At 40.1% G+C, this 24,713-nt stretch overlaps 1 protein-coding gene across 2 annotated transcripts in view; it reads right to left on the bottom strand.

Annotated features, from left to right (window-relative positions):
• Positions 579–24,713, bottom strand: part of LOC109847523 (probable cellulose synthase A catalytic subunit 8 [UDP-forming]) — a 40,453-nt gene continuing 16,318 nt past the window's right edge. For both annotated transcript variants that reach the window (XM_020416752.1, XM_020416751.1), the window contains 6 exons: positions 4,535–4,672; positions 4,326–4,451; positions 4,033–4,245; positions 2,465–2,878; positions 1,383–1,727; positions 579–1,291 (listed from right to left, as the gene is read on the bottom strand). In XM_020416752.1, coding sequence (XP_020272341.1) covers positions 710–1,291; positions 1,383–1,727; positions 2,465–2,878; positions 4,033–4,245; positions 4,326–4,451; positions 4,535–4,672 — 1,818 coding nt within the window. In that variant the 3' untranslated portion in view covers positions 579–709. The remainder of the gene's footprint in view (positions 1,292–1,382; positions 1,728–2,464; positions 2,879–4,032; positions 4,246–4,325; positions 4,452–4,534; positions 4,673–24,713) is intronic.

The raw sequence follows: 24,713 nt of genomic DNA, 5'->3' as shown, positions 1-24,713 counted from the left end.
GGTTGAAGAAGATCAGTCTCAGTTCTTCACACGGGCCTTTGCAAATATTGGTTGATAATATTATTCGTACAAGCCACTGAGTGGGGAAGAATTTGGCCATGGATATGAAACAACAGATAATTGTCTACAGCGAAATGCAAAAAGTTTATATAACAATTGATAAAGAACAAGCACAGAAGATGGAGGGAATACAAGCATATACTATAATAAGAATGTACAATCCAGTTATTTAATTACCTTCATTGGCATTTTCTGAGTGAAATAAAGACCAAATATACCCTAAATGATGAACGATGACAGAATTAAGTTAAAACACAGTAACGATCTAACCTTGGAAACCCCACCATAACACAAATAAATGGTCATACATAAGTTGAAGAAAAAAGGATGCATTACAATAATTGCAGATGTCCCTGTCAAACCGTGGAAGAAATATTCTCTACCCTTTTCGGCCAAAGTCCTTAATATATCCATAAAGATAGCACGTACATAAGTGAATACTCAACTAAACAGGGAACGCTCAACTAAACACAGTCAAGATGCCATCTTCAAGTGACAAAAGCATCACACAACCAAACTTAAACTCAGAAATTTATTCCATCTGAATAAGAAAGACACATTACACAATATACACCCGCAGGTTTGTGTGCAAAATAAAGAATGTAGAATTAAAAATTGCGCTTGGCAACACAAAAAAAAGCAAGCTTAATTAACAATAAATGCCACAATTCTGAATATTGGGTCCTTTAATTCTTGTAACAAATGGATTCACTCGAACCCAAAGAACAGAAAATAAGGATGCAAGAAGAACTGACCAAATAATGACAACTGTAGGAATCCGATTTTGTCTGACCAACAAGCCCTTTAAAAATGGGTAGAGATGAATGATCACCAAACATGAGAAGAAGAATTTGGCAAATAATGGACCCCAGGACCCGTAACCACCATTGCTAGCAGAAGATAACCCAGCAATAATAGCCCACAAATTAATGAAGATTACCGTAATAGGCAAGACCGAAAGAGACGTCCATCGAAATGCATAGAGACCTGGAAATTCATCCTCGGCAGATTTATCGATTAAAACTACCAAATCAGATTTCTTCCTGATCAGAATCTTCATTGTCCCATAAATAACTGCAAATAAATACGCTGAAATTCCCCCAATCACCTTAAACTGATGATGCCTCCACCATTCTTGTGTAGTAACACCACTCCACCTCATCTCAAGAATTCCAGAAGAAAATGTTGAGATTAAAAGAAGCATAAGCCAGAGGCTTCCCATAAGACTTATCTGCATGAATGAAAAGATTTTGTATTCTAGTAACTTAAATGATGTATGCAATAGAATTTTTTACAGTTTCCTCGAGGTTATTGAGGTCTACCTGTGGAATAATGAATTTTCCGGTAATAAGACAAACAGCTGGTAGAGTGCAGTATGCAACTAATGGAATGGAAGTGAAGGGGTAAATGGTAGCATTAACATAAGAGATCCTCTGAAACAATCGAAGCCTGCAGCCGTACCAAATTGGGCAGTGCCTGCTGAAAAGAACCTCAATTGAGCCAAGGGACCAATGAAGGACCTGATTTAAACGGTCAGATAGATTGGCTGGGGCAATTCCTTTGAATGCGGGAAAAGAGGGTGTGCAATACACAGACCTCCAGCCTCTAGCATGCATCTTAAGACCCGTAAGTATGTCGGAAGCCATAGAACCATATATCCAACCTACCTGCGTATCAACAATGACAGTTTAATTAGTGACGAATAAGTAAGTAGATCAAACAAAACTCTGAAGTTAACCTGTTCATTATGACTTTTTTACAATCGACTTCCTTTCACCTGAAATTTAAATAATAATTGGTAATTCCATATTGATAACCATGACAATAGCTGAAAAAGCGCAGCTTTGGGGTTATGGCAAATTGTTATAGCATAGTCGAATCATGGCTTGGCTAGTTAAAAACTCAAAATAATAATCATTAGCAATATTATCACCCTTAGAACGTTAAGATGATGTAATACATTCATCAGTTTGCCGGTAGCAGCTAATTTGTAAGAATAATCAGTTATCAAACATGGCATGAGTAATGATTAACAGTAGCAATGGGGACAGATACGAGGAAAATTTTATGGAACCTTTTATAAACAAAGTAGGAATTGTATATTTGTTTTGCCTTGTATGTAAGCCCTTCATAGAGTCAGTTATGCATACTGATGAAATCAAAGTAGACAAATTGAACTTTGTAGGGAATAACTACTGATACCAAGCTAAAGGCAGATTGGTCGAACTTGGATTGTGCTGAACAAGTTTATGCTTCATAGATATTGACTGAATAATACAACTCATAAAGAATATATGACAGAATTCTTTTACAAATTATGCTTGAAACTACAAAATCTTTCTACACTCGATTCATAAACCTGCAAGAGAAGAAAGACGTGTCAAAGAAGATTATTGTTTCTTACCTCCTTTCCCCATGCGGTATCATCCTCATAATCAGAGCTTATAACACGAATTGCTTCTTTCAGAAGTTCCTCAGGTGAAGAAGATTTTGCATAGTGATCGCCGTTGAAAATTACAGATGTAATTAGAGTTAATGACTCGCCAAAATATTTTTTTAAGCTGAGAAGGAGAGAAGGATTCTTCCTTTCAAGATTGCTCAGTTTTATATCATCTAAACTTAAGTTGTCTTCCTCTAGAAGTCTAGAAATAAAGTTCCATTCAAGATCGAAGTTCTTCCCCCAAGGTCTGGAATAACTCAATATTCTGCCTTTTGGTTCTACAGAAGGTAAACAACCATACAAGGCCTTCCTATTAAAGAAACAGCCAGTTCCAACACAGAAAGGCCCCTGAATTCCATCAAGACCCTTCATGTATATCTGCCAAAAAAGATAAAAGAGAATACTAACAGATTATGATGCATTCATGAATAAAAGCTAGCTAGCATGTCTTAGCCCTCACTAGTCGAGTTATACATTAAATGGGGAAAAAAATTGTGGCCCTAACTGATCATTATTCAATATATCTTTGATGGCAAAGATTTGCAGATTTACAATGCATGTGCATGTTAAATTGAACCATGATCATACCAAAATGTTCGCAAATTAAATCCAAATCATGTAAGCATACATTTCAGATGGTTCATGCTATCTGAAAGTTGTTACAAAGAATTTTCAAACACAATTTAAATTGAACGCCAACATAACGTGTCCATGGAAAAGGACTATCATTTTTTCTCAATTTGAGTTCACAGAAAATTGACACTTTAATAGTTAAACTTCTATTGGAAAGGTAAGGATTTCCTTGAAATGATGCTTGTACCACTTTACTGATTCTACAAGTGACATTAGTGAAAATTCTAAAAGTGCTGAAGCACCTTTGTCAGTTAGGGAGATCATTAGGCAACATACAAGATCATCATCAGAATATGGTGTTCCATAACATTCGCAAAATGAGCCTTAAAGGACAATTTCCAGTAAAGTGCCTGACCTTAAGGACTAGGGCTATCTCTTTAACTTCATTGAGAGTCAAATGTCATCTAAGTTTCTTTAGTGCATTTTTGTCATTCAGTTAATTAAATGTACCTGGATTAGTCCCCATGATGTAAATTGCATTATGATCCATCCACTGAGGTAGGTATAATTTTTGTAAAAATTGACTGACATTTATTTGCATGCTCCCATAAGGACATACATCTTTTAACAACAAGAAAAGGTATGTATGCTTTCATGGACAATCTATCCTCAAACAACAACATGCAGCAATGCAACTTAATCATTAACAACAAATGCTAGAATGAACTTACAAAAAGAAAAGTATGTATGAGTGGGAAATTATGTCTATTGTGTATCTTTAATGCACAAAAACTGTCCCAACTCAAGCTATTTCTTAGAATACGCTTAAGGAAACTAGAGACAATAAGTTAACTAGAACTTGGTGGGTATTTTCTTGTGATTACATTTTCCCTAAAAAAGGGTTAAAAAGGCATCAAGATTTCTGCAGCAGTTTTTGTTAAATAGAATCAGTGACTCACATCGTAAAATACATTATTCTTGCTAGCATAGCGATCACGTGAGTCAATACCATCAAATCTTTGAGGAAACTGGACATAGCAAGTCTTCCTTGTCACACCGGGATCCATCATAAAACACATTGCTTCAAGGAGAGCTTTGCTGTTGTTTATATATTGATTGCAGTCAAGGTTCAGAATATAACACCCATTTGTAAGAACAGCAGAAACTCGAACCTGTAAGATATACAAATGTGTGAGTTCTCCTTCAGTAAAAATTAAACAACCTTTATATATGATGTGACTAGAAAACTTACCAAAGAATTCATGGCTCCAGCCACACTATTGTGTTGGTAACCAGGACTCTTTTCACGGGATACATAAACAAGCTGCGGAAGTTCTTGACCCTCACGATCCTGAGGTCCCTTGCGGCCCAATAATATCTACATAAATGGAATAGATGTCAGTGCTCACAAACAGTGCTTAATATATGTATATAAAAAACAAAAGAAGAAGGGGGAAAAACCTGTATCATTGCTGGATGATTCCTGGTGTTGTTTCCAGGCCATGGAGTTCCATCCCTCATGAGCCAGCCATCAACAGGGATTTTCTGAAATTGAGCTATGATGCTGTTGATTTGAACTTTAAATTCCTCGTATTGCCTCTAGAAACAAGAGAGAAAAAAGGGGACAAGAATATTTTAAACTTATAGATTCAGACCCAACAAACCAATGACAGCATATTATAAATAACAATCAATTTTTTTACTATATCTTCACCCTCTTGAATGATTGTAAAGAGGTTTGTGCATAAGAAATACCACATAGGAAAAGAACACGAAACAAGAAAATTGGATGTGGTCAAGGTGACCAAATTAATGCGAAAGACACTCTTCACCTATCCTCTCCCTCTTTACAAAATTTGTCACTGCCAAGTTAATGTTAAGGTTATTCATATGTGAGTAGGGGTGCATTCGGTCCGGATATGGCTCAGATATGATACTTACCAAATTCATATCCGCTTATCCATCTCGGATACGGATACACCTCGGTAAGGAAATCTCATATCCATATCCACTAAAATCAGATACGGATACGGATATACATACGGATATATAAGCAGATATGTACGCGGATACAAAACATATATGAGAAAACTAGATAGTATTGAAAAAAATACACTTCATGTAATACAAGAGTTCATTATATCTGAAAAGCTAAAATTAGACATCTTGATCATCAAAAAAATAATCTCAACTCCACAATCTAATGATTAAAACTATCGTTACAGTATGACTAATATGTATACGGATATTTCGGATATGGATCCGGATATTTCACTATAAAACCATAACCATATCCTATCGGTTACATATTTGAGTAACCATATCTTTATCCATATGGATACGGTTACGCATATTTCCTTGGATATAGATACGATCTAGCACCCTGATATGTGAGTATAGTCTCATATTGAATATGATCAATACCTAACCGCTTAAGTTTTTGGTTTAAAATTGGCTCGTAGCCTTTTAAGGCTCATTAACTCTTGGTTAGGCCCGATTACTCCCTAGCAAACTAGTATCAGAGTTAAGTTTGTTACCCAAGTAAAATGTGAAGTCTAAAGGTGTTGGGAGGTTGACTAAGGTCAAGTTTAGATCCGAGAATAGTTGACATGCCATGGGGCAGACATGGAGGATTGTCATTGTTGACAAAGGTCTAGTTAAGTCATATGTGATAAACACGTAAAATATGCATTAGCTTAGTGTGATTTACGGGTGTTTAATGCATATTCGTGCTTAGATCGAGGATACTGTTGTGGTTTGTGTTCTTATATGCAGGTATTGGCTCAAGAGTGAAAGTTTCGATGATCGTTGGAAGTTAAACAAGAGTTTGAAGCAACATTGAGATTGAGAATGCATGGTTCGAGAAGAAAATAGACGCACGAGTATGAAGAACTGAAATTTCGACTATGAACGAGCACAAAATAAGCAAGACAGACTGTACCATACCCTGGTGTGGTGTGCATCGTACCATTGGACCGGCCCTGACAACATTTAGAAGACAGCTTCTGCCACACCCAGGTGTGGCACGTACTACACATGTGGCTCAGACTTTATCTTTTTCCAAATTTTTTGGAATCTATATATAGATATTTTAGCTTAGGGCTTGGGAGACCATTTTACTTTCTCTTAGCCGTCAATTAGTATCTAATTTAGAGTTCAAGTATTGAAAGAAGACGAGGGATTTCTTGTACAAGATTGGATTGCAAGTCTTTATTTTGAAAATTTCAATTGAAAGACGGGTTAATTTTTTTCCTCTCTTTAATTAATTTCTTCTTATGATTGATTTGCATGTTTATTTGATGTATTCTCTTATCTCAATCATGTGTGAGTAAATTCATTGTCTAGGATCGGGAAAGAACCCAACTTTTTGATAATTGATGATGAATTAATGTAGGTTCTTGGTGAAAAGTTTAAATCTTTAAACTTAATTTCTTATGAATTAATTTTGTTGATTCCCTTGATCACCGGATTAGCAATCATAGATAATTAATTGAAGGACCAAAAGATAAAAATTAATATCGAACCTCTAGAAATTAAGCAGGAAACTCGAACCACGAAAATAGGCTAGATTTCTTAGGGATTTGATTAGGATTAGCATAAAGCTTAATGGGTTTAATTTAATCTTGATTCCACGAAAGTAGGTTAATTAGAATTACTTAGACACGATCTTTAGACCTTGAAAGAGGCTTTAGATTAATTTAGACTAATTCACCCTTTCTAGTTTTAACCAACACCGAGAACTGAAATAATTCATCATTGAGTATCGAAGTTGTGGTGAAAACTCAATCCTAGCCCTTCATTATATTGAATTCCACCCAATTAGCTGTTTATTTATTTTTATTGTTTAATCTCGCAATTTTAATCCCTTCTATTTTACTCATTAGTTTAGCTAGTCGAAAACGTGAAATTTGGTAATTTACCCCTAGTCCCCGTGGGATCGACCTTGATAGCTATAACGAGTCCGTACGTTTGCGGATTTGCCTATCAAGTTTTTGGTGCCGTTACCTGGGACTTACGTTGTTAATATTGAGTGCTTAAATTATTAAGCTAGACTAGACTTTTTTTATTATATTTGCTACTCACTTTCTTTTATGCAAAGACATCAACTGGAAGTACACGACAAGGACGATCCTAAACTATCGGTGACTCTTGCAGACATAAGAAGGTATATAAGGGAGCAAAGGAACACATAATAAGCTACGATGGGTGATCAGAATCAGCTTCTTAAGGATTTCGCTACCCTAAATGCTCAAGGCACGCACTCGAGTATTACAAGGCCCACTATTGAAGCTAATAACTTTGAGCTGAAACCATCACTTCTCTCAATGGTTCAGCGGAATCAGTTTGGAGGAGATGCTACTGAAGATCCGAACCACCACCTGTCGATTTTCTTGGAGTATTGCGACACTTAGAAGCTTAATGGAGTGACCAATGATGTTATTCGACTCAGACTATTTCCGTTCTCTTTAAAAGACAAGACTAGGGCTTGGTTGCATTCATTGCCAGCTGGGTCCATCACCACTTGGGATCAGTTGATCAGGGCGTTTCTTACAAAGTATTTTCCTCCAAGTAAAATAGCACAGATGAGGAACCAGATCACAAACTTTGTACAGAAGGAAGGAGAGTCACTCTATGAAACGTGGGACCGCTACAAGGAATTATTGAGGATATGCCCTCACCATAGACTGGAGAAGTGGTTAATTGTTCACACCTACAATGGGCTCACTTACAACACTCGAATGACTGTTGATGCTGCTGTAGGAGGAGCTTTGATGAACAAAACAATAGATGAGGCATACACTCTCATTGAATACATAGCTCAGAATCACTATCAATGGGCGAACGAGCGTGCTCAGACATCAAAAGGTGGAAAATATGACATAGATGCTTTAGATCATATATCCTCTAAAGTTGATGCTCTGTTTAAAAAAGTTAAAAGCTTGAGCATTAATTTTGTGGCGTCTACTTCAATTGCATGTGAGATATGTGGTTATGTGGGTCATTCTGCACTTGAATGTCAATTAGAAAACCCCTCACCTCTTGATACTTCTGGTAATGAACAACTTAACTATGTTAATAACTTTAATCAGAATGGAGGTTCATTCTCTAACACTTATAATCCGGGATGGAGGAATCATCATAATTTATCTTATAGAAGCCCACCTTTAAATCCCATGCCCAAATCTAATTTTGCTCCTCCTGGTTTTCGTGCCCCTCAAACCAATCTTCATTCTCAAATGTCTAATTTGGAAAATATGATGGAAAAGTTTGTGATGACTCAATCGAAACTGAATGAAGAGTTTAAGCAACAACAACAAACCACGAATGACGAGTAAAACAATTGGTCTCTAGCTACACATAACAAGATGTTAGAGACACAAATCACACAATTAGCACAAAATACTAGTTCTTCTTCTAGGCCTTCGAGCATGCTACCTGGACAACCCGAGACGAATCCTAGGGGTCATGTGAATGCTATATCCTTTAGGAGTGGAAAACAATATGAGGGACCTAAGATGAAGGAAAATGATGAGGTAGATGGTCATCATGAAGGAAAAGGTGAAAAGATAGTAGATGAGGATAATGAGATCCAAACGTAGGAAGAAAAAAAAGTTGAGAAATATGTGTCTCCCGCTCCTTACAAGCCTCATCTACCCTTTCCCCAAATGTTAGCTAAGGCTAAGTTAGAAAATCAATTCGAAATTTTTTTAAAGATTTTGAAAAAGTTGCACATCAATATCTCGTTCACTGAGGCTATTTCTCAAATGCCTTCTTATGCTAAGTTCTTGAAAAAAGATCCTATCTAATAAAAAGAAGTTGGATGAATACAAGACTATCGCCCTTACTGAGGAGTGTAGTGCTATCATCCAAAATAAGTTACCTCCTAAACTTAAGGATCCAGGTTTATTTTTTATTCCTTGTGTCATTGGTAATGTCTCTATTAACCGTGTTTTGTGTAATTTGGGTGCAAGCGTAAGTCTAATGCCAATGTCTATCTGTAAGAAACTTGGTATAAGTGATTTGAACCACGATATCACTCTAGCTGACGGATCGATCAATAAAATATCCGGTAGGTATACTTGAAGATGTACCTATCCAGGTCGGTAAGTTCTTTATCCCGGTTGATGTATACTTGAAGATGTACCTATCCAGGTCGGTAAGTTCTTTATCCCGGTTGATTTTGTTATTTTAGAAATAGAAGAAGATTCTAATACCTATCCAGGTCGGTAAGTTCTTTATCCCGGTTGATTTTGTTATTTTAGAAATAGAAGAAGATTCTAATATTATAATTATATTAGGAAGACCTTTCCTTGCTACTGCAGGTGCTATAATCGATGTTAAAAATAAAAGGCTCTCCCTAAATATTAGAGGAGAGAAGATAGAATTTGATTTAAGCAATGCTATGAAACTCCCTCTAACCGATAAAGTTTGTTACAAGGTCGACGTGAATGATAAGTGTACACATGAGCAACTTGCAAACTATTACTCAGCTGATCCACTTGAGAAGTGTTTGATAAGCGATGGTTCAATAAATGATGAAGACCTCGAGGTAGCCGCGTATGCTCAATCCTTAGAATCAACATCAACTGCTCCACTTCGAAATGCAAAGCTTGAAAGTTTGATGCTAGAGCCAAAAAGTTCTACTTGTGAGGAGGATAAAACACCAAAGGTAGAATTAAACCCCCTTCCTCTTTAAGATATGAATTTCTTGACCTTAACTCTACTTATCATATGATTGTGAATACATGTCTGTATTAAAATAAAACTGATAAGTTGTTTAGAACACTTAGGATGCATCGCAAGGTCATAGGATCCACCATGGACGACATTAAAGGAATCAACCCATCGATTTGCATCCATAGAATTCTCTTGGAAGATGATCATAAACCCTTCATAGAGCACCAACGTAGATTAAATCCTAACATGAAGGAAGGAAGTGGTTAAAAAAGAGGTGCTTAAGCTACTAGATGCTGAGGTAATCTATCTTATTTCTGATAATGAATGGGTTAGTCTGATCCATGTGGTTCCTAAAAAAGGGGGTGTGACCGTAGTCAAGAACCAGAATAATGAACTTATCCCTACTAGGATGGTTACGGGTTGGAGGATGTGTATTGATTATAGAAATTAAACAAGGCAACCCAAAAAGATCATTTTCCACTTCGCATTATAGACCAGATGTTGGAATGATTGGCCAGACATTCCTATTTTTGTTATTTAGATGGCTATTTGAAAATTTTCCAAATCCCTATTCATCCTAGTGATTAGAAAAAGACCACTTTTACATGTCCCTATGGGACCTTTGCTTATAGGCAATGTTTTAAATGTTGGATATCGGATTCATGTCGGACGGGGTAAAATTCATGTCGGATAGCGAAAATCGGGAATATATTGAGGGACATGGACTAAATATCGGATTACCATATCAGGTGATACGCATATGTATAATATCATGTCCTAAATATAATCTAAGTAATTCTAAATTCAATATAAGCATACTTTATAAATTCTAGAAGCAGCGCCGACGATGGGTGGATTTCGACATCGCAGGGAGGCAGTGCCAACGACGGGACGTCATAGGGAGGCAGTGTCGGGGCTCTTCTTCTTCTTCGTATGCTCGGGGTCTTTTGAATGAGTCACCGACCATCCTCTTCTCTTTATCTCGACGACTAGAAATCATGTCGCCCTTAGGTTCGATTGGGGTTCGAATTTTAGGGCACAACGGGAGATAGACGACGGGGGGCCCAGATGGAGGTGAGGGAAGGGCGTCGTCGTTCATGAAATGATTGATCGGTTCCTAAGTCTGCTGTAACCCTAATTTTTCTCTTTTTATATCGAGTTCATAAGAAACCCTTAAACATGAGAATGGATCAAATAGGTTTGGGTTTTTATCACTAAACCCAAACCCGATAATAAAAAACAAATCTAAAAAGGGCCATATCAGCCAATTTTTTAAGGCTGAAAAATCGGCCGATATGCCCGATATGACCCTAATATTTCCGATTTGATCCTGAAAACAGACATACGAGTTGAAAACGCCCATGTCGTGTCGTTCAAACCCTCAAACCGACATGTCGGTCATGTCGACCGATATTTAAAACCTTGCTTATAGGCGCATGCCTTTCGGTCTTTGTAATGCCCTGTCACTTTTCAACGATGTATGATGGCTATTTTCTCTGATTTTATAGAAGACATTATGAACGTGTTTATAAATGACTTCTTCGTATATGGGATTACTTTTGATGGTTGTTTAGCTAACTTTTCTCGAGTTTTGCAGCGTTGCGAAGAAGTTAATTTAGTCCTAAACTGGGAGAAATGTCACATTATGATAAGGGATGGAATAGTTCTAGGACACAAGGTGTCCGAGCATGGAATTGAGGTTGATCGAGCAAAAGTGAAAATCATTGAAAAATTGTCTCCACCGTCGGTTAGAGGAGTAAGAAGTTTCTTAGGACATGCCGGTTTCTATCGACGTTTCATCAAAGACTTTTCAAAAATTACAAAACCTTTAACTAACCTTCTTCTTAAAAATGTTCCCATTGATTTCACTGATGAATGTCTTGATGTTTTTCATAGGTTAAATGAAGCATTGATAACAGCTCATATTATGCAATCGTCGGACTGGAATCTCCCATTTGAAGTCATGACTGATGCAAGTGATTATGCGGTTGGTGCTGTGTTAGGCCAAAGAAAGAACAAGATAGTTCATGCAATTTATTATGCTAGTCGCACTCTTGATGAGGCCCAAGTTAACTATGCTACCACTGAAAATGAGCTGTTAGTAGTTATCTTCACCTTTGACAAGATCCGGTCTTACTTAGTAGGGTCCAAAGTCATTGTTTATACCGACCACTCCACTATCAAATATCTTTTGAGCAAGCAAAATGCCAAGCCTAGGTTGATTCGATGAATACTACTTTTACAAGAGTTTGACCTAGAGATAAAGGACAAGAAGGGGACAGAAAATTTGGTCGCAGACCATTTGTCGAGGATAAGACAAGAATCACATGATAGGGAGAAGCATGAACTACCGATCGACGACTCCTTCCCAGAAAATCAGTTGTTAGCCATTAAAAGATTGGATGCACCATGGTATGCGGACTTCGTTAACTACATAGTGTGTGGAGTTTTGCCTCCGGATCTGAGTTATCAATAGAAAAAAAATTCTTTGCTGACTTGAAGTATTATTTCTGGAATGAACCGTTTCTATACAAACGGTGTGTTGATGGGATGTTTAGAAGGTGTGTTCCTGAAGATGAGGTTACAAGTATTTATACAAACGGTGTGTTGATGGGATGTTTAGAAGGTGTGTTCCTGAAGATGAGGTTACAAGTATTCTCCATCATTGCCATTCATCTTCATGGGATGTTTAGAAGGTGTGTTCCTGAAGATGAGGTTACAAGTATTCTCCATCATTGCCATTCATCTTCTTACGGGGGACATGCAAGCACTTCAAAGATAGCTGCAAAAGTTCTACAATAAGGTTTCTATTGGCCGATTCTTTTTCGGGATGCAAAATAGTTTGTGACATCTTGTGATAGTTGTCAGAGGACTGGGAATATTTCGAAGCGACATGAGATGCTTTTACATTCCATCTTAGAAATTGAGGTCTTTGATGTGTAGGGCATAGATTTTATGGATCGTTTTCGCCATCGTGTAACAACAAGTTCATCTTAGTGGCGATGGATTACGTCTCCAAGTAGGTAGAAGCGATAGCATCCCCTACCAACGATGCTAAAGTGGTTGTGAAACTATTCAAGAACATTATTTTTCCAAGGTTTGGGATGCCACGGACGGTAATCAGTGATAGCGGTTCACACTTCATAGAAAGAAAATTCAAAGCTCTCTTGATAAAATATGGGGTCACTCATAAGTTTGCCACGCCATATCATCCTCAAACTAGTAGTCAAATGGAGGTTTTGAATCTTGAAATTAAGAGTATCTTGGAGAAAACAATTAATCGTTCGAGAAAAGACTGGTCTATGAAACTCCCGAATGCCTTATGGGACTATTGAACTGCCTACAAAACACTCATAGGCATGACACCTTTCAAGTCGGTATATGGCAAATCGTGTCATCTTCCAATTGAATTAGAGCACAAGGCGTATTGGGCTATCAAGCTGCTCAATTTTGATATGAAGACCGCATGGGAGAAAAGAAAGCTTCAACTTCATGAGCTAGATGAGCTATGATTAGATTCCTATGAGAATGCTCGCATTTATAAAGAAAAGACTAAACAATAGCGTAATAAGAATATCCTTCGAAGAGAGTTTACTCAAGGAGATATGGTGCTACTTTTCAACTCTCGTTTGAAGTTTTTTCCAGGCAAGCTCAAGTCTAGGTGGTCCGGACCTTTTCAAGTCCATGAGGTCTTTCCTAGTGGAGTTGTTGAAGTTTGGAGTGAAACAACATGATCTTTCACGGTGAATGGGCAACAATTGAAGCACTACATTATAGGGGAACAAAACGAGAAAGGGGTCACTTATACCCTTTCCGATCCCCCTTCGTCAGAGAATGAGCGTAACAGGGGTCGAGCTCACGACCATAAATGAGCGCTTCTTGAGAGGCAACCCAAGTTTTCCTCCATTCTCGTTCTTTTATTTTACCTTATTTTATTTTATTTTATTTTCGTTTATTACTTTTATAGGCAATCGGATCGGCACAAATTTAACTTATAATACTTTTAATCATGCAGTTGCGAAGAAGGGAAGACATGGCATTAACTAAGGAATAAATTTTTTTTTCTTTGGGGTCGTTGTGTATACCACACCTACATGTAGAGAAAGGAGTTAAAAAAATAGGTCGGCAGATTCTACCACATCCAGGGGTGGTGTCTGCACACCCATGACTCCCTGGACACACAAAAAAGACAGACAGCGGCAGATTTTACCACACTCAAGGATGGTGTCTGCCACACCCCTGACTCGATGGATACAAAAAAAAGGTAGATTCTACCACACCCAAAGGTGGCATTTACCACACCCACAACTTGCTGAAAGAAATGCCTCCGGCCCTGCCCTCTACTTTCATCATAATCGCCCCCGCGCCCCTCGACAAGCCAGCTGCCCTCACGCCGCTCGTCTCCGCCCCCCCCGCCGCCTCTCTCCCTTCTCACCACGCAACCACCGACCAGATCTCTCCCCTTTTCGACCAAACCTGCCTCCCCAACTAATTCGACCTAGCAACCGACCAAATCGCCCAACCCCTGTTTAGATTTCGCCGCTGAACACCACCACCATCTTGCGCCGTACAACAGCCAATTGCTGCCTTCAACCGTCGTTTGACCTTCTATCAACTCCCGTTCGGTAGACTAAATAGGACCTAAACGTGAACGGACTAGTCTGGGAGCCTCAACTTCTAAAACGCGACGACAACGAGGTAACCCTCCCCCTCCTCAAAATCCTCATGGTATAGAATTTGTCGATGCACAGCAACAATCTAGGTATAATACACTGGTTAAGCGGGGAATTCTAAGTACCCGCTACTTGGATGAGACTTGTTTGCATGAGTTAGGACTGTGGGAAGATGTTTCATACCTCCTAAGACATGTTGGTTGGTTAACTTTTGTAGAGGCTAAACATCCCACGTATTAGCATATTACTCTTGAGTTTTTGAGTTCTCTTGATGCTGTTTTGTTTAATAGTGAGGGAGTAAAACAATGGAAAATCACTTTCAGACTATTTAACCAATCACACACTCTTACATTAGCACAATTAAATGAGATGTTTGGTTTTCCGAATGGTGGGGCTAGAAATTGTTAGGAATCTTGACCCTAAGATTAGTTTGTTTTGATGATAACAAATATTATATGTTGTGTGTATTATGTGCTAACATTTGTTTTGCAGTATCAGAGCTATATCAATAATTATATTCAAAGAGATACTCAAGACATAGATGGGTTCAAGGCAAAATGAAGCAAAGAAGAAGATATACTTTATTGTCAAAATGTAATTTTATATTTTCTTTGCTTAGAAATTTGTACAAGCCTTGATCACTCACACACATGCACACACATAGTGTTAGAATACACTAACACATGCTTAGTGTGTTGGTTAACAATAGAAATCCCCTATGTTAGCCATTAGAGTTTATAGATATTAAGTGAGTCTTAAAACATTTTATTTACACCCCTTATAAATTAGAATCTGGAAAAACTCAAAAGACCAAAGTTGTAGGTCTCTTCAAGAGCTTTCCAACAAATCTTAAATCACCTCATTCCGATATCGGATGAGAAAGTTATAGTCAAAATACTAAACAGAAAAATTCCAGAATCTGAGTTTACAGTGTAGTCGACTAATATACCTTGTAGTCGACTACTGATCAATTTTCTGACTTCACAGAGTCTGTTTAGACTCAGTGTAGTCGACTACTATGACTTGTAGTCGACTACAAATGCAGTTTTTCCAGATTTCAGGTTTAAAATAAGTGACTGTTTATAGCCGTTTTGTGGACGTTAATTGAGTTTAAAATTATGTCATTTCAGAGGCTATAAATAGGTTTAAACATCAGAAAACAACAACCAAGTTTTACACTTGCAAGATCAAATATTTTGTGCATATTCACTCTCTAATTTTCCAGATTTTCATGCTAAGTGTTTAGAAAAAGAGAGTTTCTGATATTGCCTTGGTTTTAATCATTCTTAGAGATTGTATAGACAATATTCAGAGAGTTAAAAGAATCCTAAGCCACTGCAGCACTTCACTACACATTCAAGGCTTATAGGATCAATTGTGTTCTTGCTTCAAAAAGGATTTCTCTCGGGTTTGAGAGGGTTGATCTCTTGGTTTAGAGATTGGGTGGCAATTGGCATGGTCTTGTCAATTGGTGTTGCAATTTGCATGGTCTTGCAAATTGGTCAGGTTTGCTTTTGATTTTATAAGGTTTCAAAATCATAGTGGAAATCTCAAGCGGAATTTGCTTGGGGACTGGATGTACACCGGGTTGGTGGAACCAGTATAAAACTTTGTGTTTGTGATTGTGAATTTCTGAGATTGCCATTTTTCTTTGCAATTTATAATCTACTTTGCATATATTTTAAAAGAACATTATTCACCCCTCTTCTAGTGTTCTAGTGTATCTATTTCAGATCCTACAGAAATGTCCCTAAACATTTTAACTTGACCCCCTTTTGGACTTCCATCGCACGTTCTACCACTCAAAGAACCTATGATCCCTCTTTGTCAAGGGCCTCTGTTATTTATAACTCATGCTTTAGATATTTACATAGGTTCATGGCTTTCACCATTTTCGATCGAGGCGAGAGCGATGCAGTCATGAGTCAGAGAGAACTCTACCTCTTATGTACCATGGTCGAGGGACATAAGGTTGACACAGGAGCTTTTATGATACATCATATGTGTCGTGTAGCGAGAGCAACGAGTGGAAAAATTATGTTTGGTGGCTTGATTACCACCTTAGCTTACGGGATGGGTTTAGGGGAGCTTGTAAAGGGACTTTATTCCTGAAGCCCTAGTGCGTCCATTGACCTCGATGCTTGTCTTCAAATGAAATTGATTAACCATAAGGGCAATCAGTTATGATTATGTTTTCAGGACAATCTGCTTTTCCCACTCCCTGTAGGCGTCTAAAAATGCATATAGGTGTCCGCACACAGCTCAAGACGGAGAGAAGATGACGAACGTCGTTATCCGAGTCTAGGAGGATTATCTGATGCCGATAAGTACATGAACTGGAATGGTGAACCAACTGTGTCTCGTGCGCTCACCGGCCACCTCTAATTGGCCGTCACACCTGTCGGTCAGCTCCCGCGCTTCGGTCAGCTCCAAGTGCCATAAAGAACCTAACGAGCGCGTGAAACAAGTTAACAAAACACGTAAGTCAACGGAATGACGAAATACACAACACAAGTCCGAAGAAGTCAGAAAGTGTCGAACACCTCAAAGTGGCCCGCAAAAAGAAGAGGCATTTAGACCATGCTACAATTTGAATCTGAGGAAACTCAAAAGATAAAAGTTGTAGGTATCTTCGTCAGCTTTCCAACGCATCTTGAACCAGCTCAATCCGAGGTCGGATGAAAGAGTTAAGACCAAAATACCGAAAGTTTTCTCAAACTGACCCGCACGGCGACGGGTCGGATCCATCCGACCCGCGCCCACGCGGGTCACATCAGTCCGTCTCGCGCCCAGAACTGTCTGTAACCTCCAAAACGTGTTTTTAGGTTGTTTCGATCGGTTTCTTCTGTTTCAGAGGTTCCTACCTACCTAGATATCATCTACAAACGTGGTTAGGCCGTTATTAACTGAAGATAAGGCCAAATCCATCATTCTTATCCGAAAACCCCCCAACCAAAGCCTATAAATACAAGCCTAGGGGCTCATTTCAGAGGGGCGGAATTAGCATCAAGAGGGCAAAACGCTGCCGAATTGGAGAGTGGAGCCACAAATTTACAGCAAGGGTTAACAGATCTTGGCGATCTCCTGTGCATAAAGAGTGGAGTTCGAGAGATCTGAGACCCGTCTTCTATTCTTCCGGATTTAAGCTTAGTCTTAATCTCGAGAAATGTCGTGATCTCGCTTGGTCGGGATTATCGTTGCAGCGATTACTTTCTTCGTGAAGTAAGAGCTTTGATCAACTTAATATGTCAACCGGATCTGATCCGCGACGGTCCACAGATAAACCCCGGCACAGGCAAAGATCGCGCGAAAGCAATAGGCGATAAACTCCTGTTGCGTGTTGTTTGAAAGAGAGTTGTAATCTATTTTTATTGTATTAAAAGTCTTATAAAAAGGCTATCTTTGTTTTGAATTTATTGTAATGCCCGAAGTTGTAATGAATTCAGTAATGAAAACAATTTTCTACCCAAACACGTTGGCGACCACAGTAGGAGCCGACAGCCTTTCTACGAAGGCTGACGTGTCGCAACCTCGGATCCATATCCTGGTTGAAGAAAAGGTCGAGTACGAGTTCGACCAACAGAAATACGAGGAGTATCTGTCATCCTCCTCCTCCAGATCTTCCTCCACTCGCAAGCGCAGGAAGATCAATGCCCCCGTTGATGTGGTAGTTGCACCTTGCAACGCCCTTCCGGCCTCCAACAAGATCGGATCTGCAGATCTGAACTCCTCCTCAATTAGGGAGTTGAGTACTGAAGGCGCGCCAATTCTATCGAAGAGGGCACGCCAAAGACAACGCCAACGACTCGCGCGCCAACTTGCTAAAGCTATGGAGCCGGTTGACGGGATTCGCTACGAAGCGAATCTAAAGTCCAGAAAGCATCGACCGCCACAACAGCAAGCGAACAACCCCTCCTCCAAATCATCAACAGGTGAATGGATCCAAGTCAAAAAGACCCATTCAACTCTTGAGGAGCGAATCCAAAAACGTCGCGCACTGCTTGCGCACGTGCGAATTCTTGTGCAAAAAGTACAAAAGATGCAGAAGAAGAACATAGCCAAGAAACAACTGAGGCTGCATCAAATTTGGAGGTCAAAGTCCGAAACAGCGGCCGAAAAAATCAAAAACTACGGGTCACTTCAATCCGACCCTCCAAGCCGCGGGTCACCCAAATCCGACCCTCCAAGTCGCGGGTCACCCAAATCCGACCCTCCGGACCCTCCAACCCGCGGGTCACTCAAGTCTGACCCGCACCAGTATCAAGATAGAAGACGTTCTTCACCTGTTTCGTCGATCCCTTCGAGATCCCCACCTCCGATGGAGCACCGCGACAGCGTGGATTTGTCCTAATTTAAGATGAAGATCACGGATCGTCTTGATCCTTCGCACGCGGATCGAGATAAAGCCCTGGTTAAAGAACGCCTAGGCCCGTTGAATAAGTCCCAAGCAGTTCATCAGGCTGGGGGTCGTAATCGCCCTCCTAAGCAGTGGAAGAGACCGCATGGTGGGAAAATTCTCGTAACCGACCGCATGAGATTGCGTGTTGAAATCTAGGAGCCCGTTGAGTTCTCACGCTCACGAGAGCGTAGACCTAAACATGTGACTCTTGAACACACTGACAGAGTGTTATGTCCCCAGAAAGAAATGTATTCGTCTGATGACAACAACGTTACACCTAGGGATTCGTGCCAACACGCGATGGGTTGCTCCGGTCATCAGACCGACGAGTTGTACTATTGGGCTGGGGGTACGAATAAATCTCGAAAAAGAAATACTCGGGAGATGGATTGTCATTGTCCGTGTGCCAAACATATCAGGGTAGTATTATCAGAATATAGCTGCCTCAAAACCGCTCTGCAGAGGGTCTCGGTATTCGAGAGGATCTCCAACGGAATGGCTAAGTCCAAACCAAAGCGTCTTCGTAAGAAGCGATCGGCTGTTCATGGTGACGAACTTCCAGAAGTCATAATTAACATGGCTGATAAGGGAAAGTCGATTCGACCTTCTAATTCTGACCCCCTCGTATCGCATCATCTGACTCGGCTACGCGCAGGGACCACTAGACGCAGGGACTACCAGAGAATACAGAGAGGGTTATCCTCGGATAATAAAGCATCGGATGTTAACTCGGCAATCGCTTCTGATAATACGGTATCCAGTCCGGGACAATCCTGCGAAGTGTTTATGATTAACACCGAGGAAGTAGCCAAAATGGTTGAGGATGCTCTAACCAAGCAGAAGCAAGCATTCAAAATCGAAATGGAAATGGCTATGCAGGAGATGAGACAAATGCATGACCAACAGATCTGAGCCTTGTCGAATCATATAGGTGAATCCAGTCGTCACAACAATGTTAGCTAAGCAGCTAGCGATTCAGATGAGGATGAACACCTTAATGCTGATAACCCTCCCGTTGACCAGAACACTGGGGGTGACCCCACTAAAAATGACGCTAGAGGTGGTCTCACTGAAAACGACAACACTGGGGGTGGCCCCGTTATTCCTCTTAAGAATCGCCCAAGGCCCGATACAAGCGAGGATGAGAAAATAAAAAATCTCAAGAGCAAAATCAACGCTCTAATGTCTGCTTGAGAAGTGAAAAGGACTGATATTTCATGTCTCTATCAAAGAGAGTGGGATTCAATAGCATACTAAGTGAAGTTTCACCTGATTAACTTCATGCCATTTGACGGGAAAGGTTCGCCCACTCAACATCTGATCTACTTCAAGTCCCACTTGGGTATGATCTCCGGCAATAAAACCTTGATAGTTCGGTTATTCGTTGGCACCCTTCGCGGGCCCGCCTTCGATTGGTACCGTCGCCTCAAGTCTGGAAGTATCAACAGCTGGGACGACCTGAAGAACCTGCTCCTCGCTCACTTCTTTGACGATGATGTCGAGGTGTCAATCAGGACACTCTTCGATGAGAAGCAAGAAGACGACGAGACGGTCGACGACTTCGTCAAACGTTTCCGGAATAAGACGATGAACTGCCGAGATCCGATCACAGAGGACTTCATCCTCCAAACCTGTCAGAACAACCTCTCTTTGGACGTGTTGAAAGTTATGGGAGTAGCACCCTCCAATACCTGAAAAGAGTTTAAGGTGCGCGGAGAGCAGGCCGAACGTTTCCTCAAAAGAAAGCAAGCCGAGAGAAGCTAACCGATAGCTAATCCTCCAAACTCAAGCTTCGTCTCCCGGGGTAAGGAGAAGGCACCCACAGCAGTTGTTGATGTTAATCAGACGTCGCAACAACCCCGAAGACAGTAAAAGACTTCGGATCTGAAACTCCAAAAAGAATACTCTTTCAAGGACGAAGACGTTCCAGCTATTTTTGAATCTCTCCTTGAAAATAACAAGATCAAACTACCACCTATCGCAGATCAGGAGGAAGCTGATAATACTACGGATTCGAAATACTGTGCGTACCACAGGAGGATCCTTCATCCTACCAAGGCTTGCTTCGCTCTCAAGAATAACATCCAAACCTTGGTTGAAACCGACGTCATAATGCTCAATTAAGTCGAATGAAGACTCCGACAAGTATAAGAGTATAAACTACTCCTTCCTACACTCCGAAGAGTATACGAGTATAAACTGCTTTTCAATACGTAATATTTTTAAGGATAACCCGGTCATGTAACTGAGTATAATGTCAGACCCAGTTCCGCAAAGGAAGCTGGGGGTGGATGATTCATGTAACGGGAAGTTCCCGGAAGAATGCTACATATAATTTTCTTAGGGATAACCCGATCATTACGAACAAAGTGATAAACACTAAACCCCCATTGTGATTTCCGAACACTCTTTTGCTGAGACGAGATTCGATCACTTCGTTGGATCAATCTTCCCTCACAAAACTCTCATTGGTGTTTGACGGCTCACAGTCTTCCATCACAAAATCCCCCATCGATCAGACTAATTAGCGGTGGGACCACCAAAATTTCTTTCGGTTGAATCCACTCAAACTTTTGATGCGTCTGTGCACTTAATATTCCCATAGTTAAAGTCCGGACATAGTACTTAGAATTTTAATATCCTGATCATTGACGATTGTCAAACCCCTCCGTGTTAAGTATTTGTCACTTAACACCAGGAATCACCTCTGAGTGATTTGTATAAGTTAACACTCCCACTGCGATTTGTACTCTCACTCCCACTGTCTACCTGGTCAAACCTTCTTACAGTTAGGACTACAACCAAAATCCCCTCTCGATTCCTCCAATGAACGAGAGGTTCACGAATTGAGCGATCAAACCTTTCTACAGTTAGGATCGTCTCAAACCTCCCACTCGGTCAAACCTTCCTATAGTTAGGGCCAAAACCAAAATCCCCTCTCGATTCCTCCAATGAACGAGAGGTCCACTTTCAAATCGAATGATCAAACCTTCTTACAGTTAGGGTCACCTCAAACTCCCGTTTGATCAAAACTTCCTACAGTTAGGGTCAAAACCATAATTCACTCTCGATAAATGGAAATTTTACTTTTAGTTCGGTAATCAAACCTTCCGATAGTTAGGATTATCCGAATCTTTCGATTCTCGGAGTGAAGATCCCACTTCTAGTTTTACCTTTCCGGATTCTTAGGGTGAAAATCTCACTTCGAGTTTCCTTAGCAACTGTAGATATAATATAAAATTCTTCCTCTTCGATTTTGAAAGATAGAATATAAAATTCTTCCTCTCCCATTTTGGGTTCGTCTTTGCCCCAAGAGAAGACATCATCATTCAACTCCATAATCCGTGTCTTACACGCACGGGGAATTTTATCCCAAATCCTAAGTATGGATAAGTCAACGCCTAACACGAGTTACCGGTTTAGTCTTTCACCGATTGAAAAAGACACCAGAATTCCAGTCTGAGAAATTTTATCCCGAAACCTAAATAGTGATAAGTCAGTGCCTAACACGCGTTGCTGGTTAGTCTTTGATCTTAAAAAAACAAAAGCCCACATATTCGATATTGTGGTAAGTTGTTATTCATAACACCAAAATCCGTACTTCACACGCACGAGGAATTTTATCCCGAAACCTAAGTAGGGATAAGTCAGCGTCTAACACGCGTTGCCGGTTAGTCTTTGATCGTAAAAAAGATAAAAACTCACATATTCAACATTGTGACAGGTTATTATTCATAACACCAAAATCCGTGTTTCACACGCCGAAAATTTTTATCTCGAAGCCTAAGAAGGGATAGGTCAGCGCCTAACACGCATTGCCGGTTTAGTCTTTCACCGATTGAAGAAAATACCAGAATTTCAGTCTGGGGAATTTTATCTCGAAGCCTAAGTAGAGATAAGTCAGCGCCTAACACGCGTTGTCGGTTAGTCTTTGACCCTAAAAAAAACAAAAGCCCACATATTTGATATTGTGGCAGATTGTTATTCATAACACCAAAATCCGTGCTTCATACGCACGGAGAATTTTATCCCGAATCCTAAGAAGGGATAAGTCAATGTCTAACATGCGTTGTCGGTTTAGTCTTTCACCGATTGAAAAAGACATCAGAATCCAAATCTGGAGACTTTCATCCTGAAACCTAAGTAAGGATAAGTTAGCGTCTAACACGCGTTGCCGGGTAGTCTATTCCCGTAAGAAAGACGAAGTCTACGTGTTCAATATCGTAGCACTAAAAGAGTTAACTCCGGGTAGTCTATTCCCGTAAGAAAGACGAAGTCTACGTGTTCAATATCGTAGCACTAAAAGAGTTAACTCTTTTAGCATAACGTCACAAAGACGAAGTCTACGTGTTCAATATCGTAGCACTAAAAGAGTTAACTCTTTTAGCATAACGTCACATGCGAACCGGACTTAAATAATCCGCATGCAAGCCCAATTCAAACGATAATCGGTAAAGGCACATCAAATCCGTTGATGGCTGAGCATTTGCCAAAAATTCTAAGTCTATGTCTAACGCACGTTGCCGAGTAGTCTATTCCTGTGAGAAAGATGAAGTCTACGTATTTAATATCGTAGCACTAAAAGAGTTAACTCTTTTAGCATAACGTTACGTGCATAACGGATTTAAATAATCTGTATGCTAGCCTGACTCAAACGGTAATCGGTAAAGGCTAATCAAACTCGTTGATGGCTGAGAATTTGCCAAAAATTCTATAAATACGAGTCATTGACGTATTAGCTCCATTAGTTGGTCTCGTGACTTGAGCATCCAACAACATCAGGATAAGATTCATACATACAGATGAATCAGCTTTAACAAGTTGGTCCTACAGCCCCAGCATATGGGACCGTTACGCTCTAATGCCTTAAGAGCTTAAACTGTGTAGACTCCAGCAAACGTACGAGTATAAACTGTGTTAACGCCGGTCAACGCGTTACAACAAAAATCAACGCCGGACAACGCGTTACAGTAAAGGTCGATGCCGATCAACACATCGATAATTTCGTCAAAATAAGGCAAAGGATGATTCCAGGGAGTTCAATCGCATTCAGATAAATTCCTGACGAAGATGATCAGTTTAAAGTCAACTCAATGACACGAGCTAGATTCAGAAACTTATGCATCAACTTCAGTTCAAGACTTCGACAACGGTCAGACAATAAACACAGCGCCGGAAGAACTTCATCTATTCGACAAAACACTGAATAGAATGAAGGCTGAAGAAGTCAAGAATTGAAGCAGTTCACAGGTCCCTCTACGAGATTGAGGAAATGACCTATCTTATCCAAAGCTTTCCAGACTTTTTTATAAAAGAATGAGTCTGAAATACTTTTGAGGGGGTATCTGTAGACGTCTAAAAATGTCTATAGGTGTCCGCACACAGCTCGAGACGGAGAGAAGATGACGAACGTCGTTATCCGAGTCTAGGAGGATTATCTGATGCCGACAAGTACATGAATCGGAATTGCGAACCAAATGCGTCTCGTGCGCTCACCGGCCACCTCCAATTGGCCGTCACACCTGTCAGTCAGCTCGCGCGCGTCGGTCAGCTCCAAGTGCCATAAAGAACCTAACGAGCGCATGAAACAAGTTAACAAAACATGCAAGTCAACGGAATGACGAAATACGCAATACAAGTCCGGAGAAGTCAGAAAGTATCGAACACCTCAAAGTGACCCGCAAAAAGAAGAGGCATTTAGACCATGCTACAATTTGAATCTGAGAAAACTCAAAAGATAAAAATTATAGATATCTTCATCAGCTTTCCAACGCATCTTAAACCAACTCAATCCGAGGTCGGACGAAAGAGTTAAGACCAAAATACCGAAAGTGTCTCAAACTGACCCGCACGACGGCGGGTCGGATCCATCCGACCCGCGCGGGGGCGG

The sequence above is a fragment of the Asparagus officinalis genome, chromosome 7 (assembly GCF_001876935.1).
Source record: "Asparagus officinalis chromosome 7, Aspof.V1, whole genome shotgun sequence".
Classification (NCBI taxonomy): domain Eukaryota; kingdom Viridiplantae; phylum Streptophyta; class Magnoliopsida; order Asparagales; family Asparagaceae; genus Asparagus; species Asparagus officinalis.
This window is presented reverse-complemented; position numbering and strand designations above follow the sequence as displayed.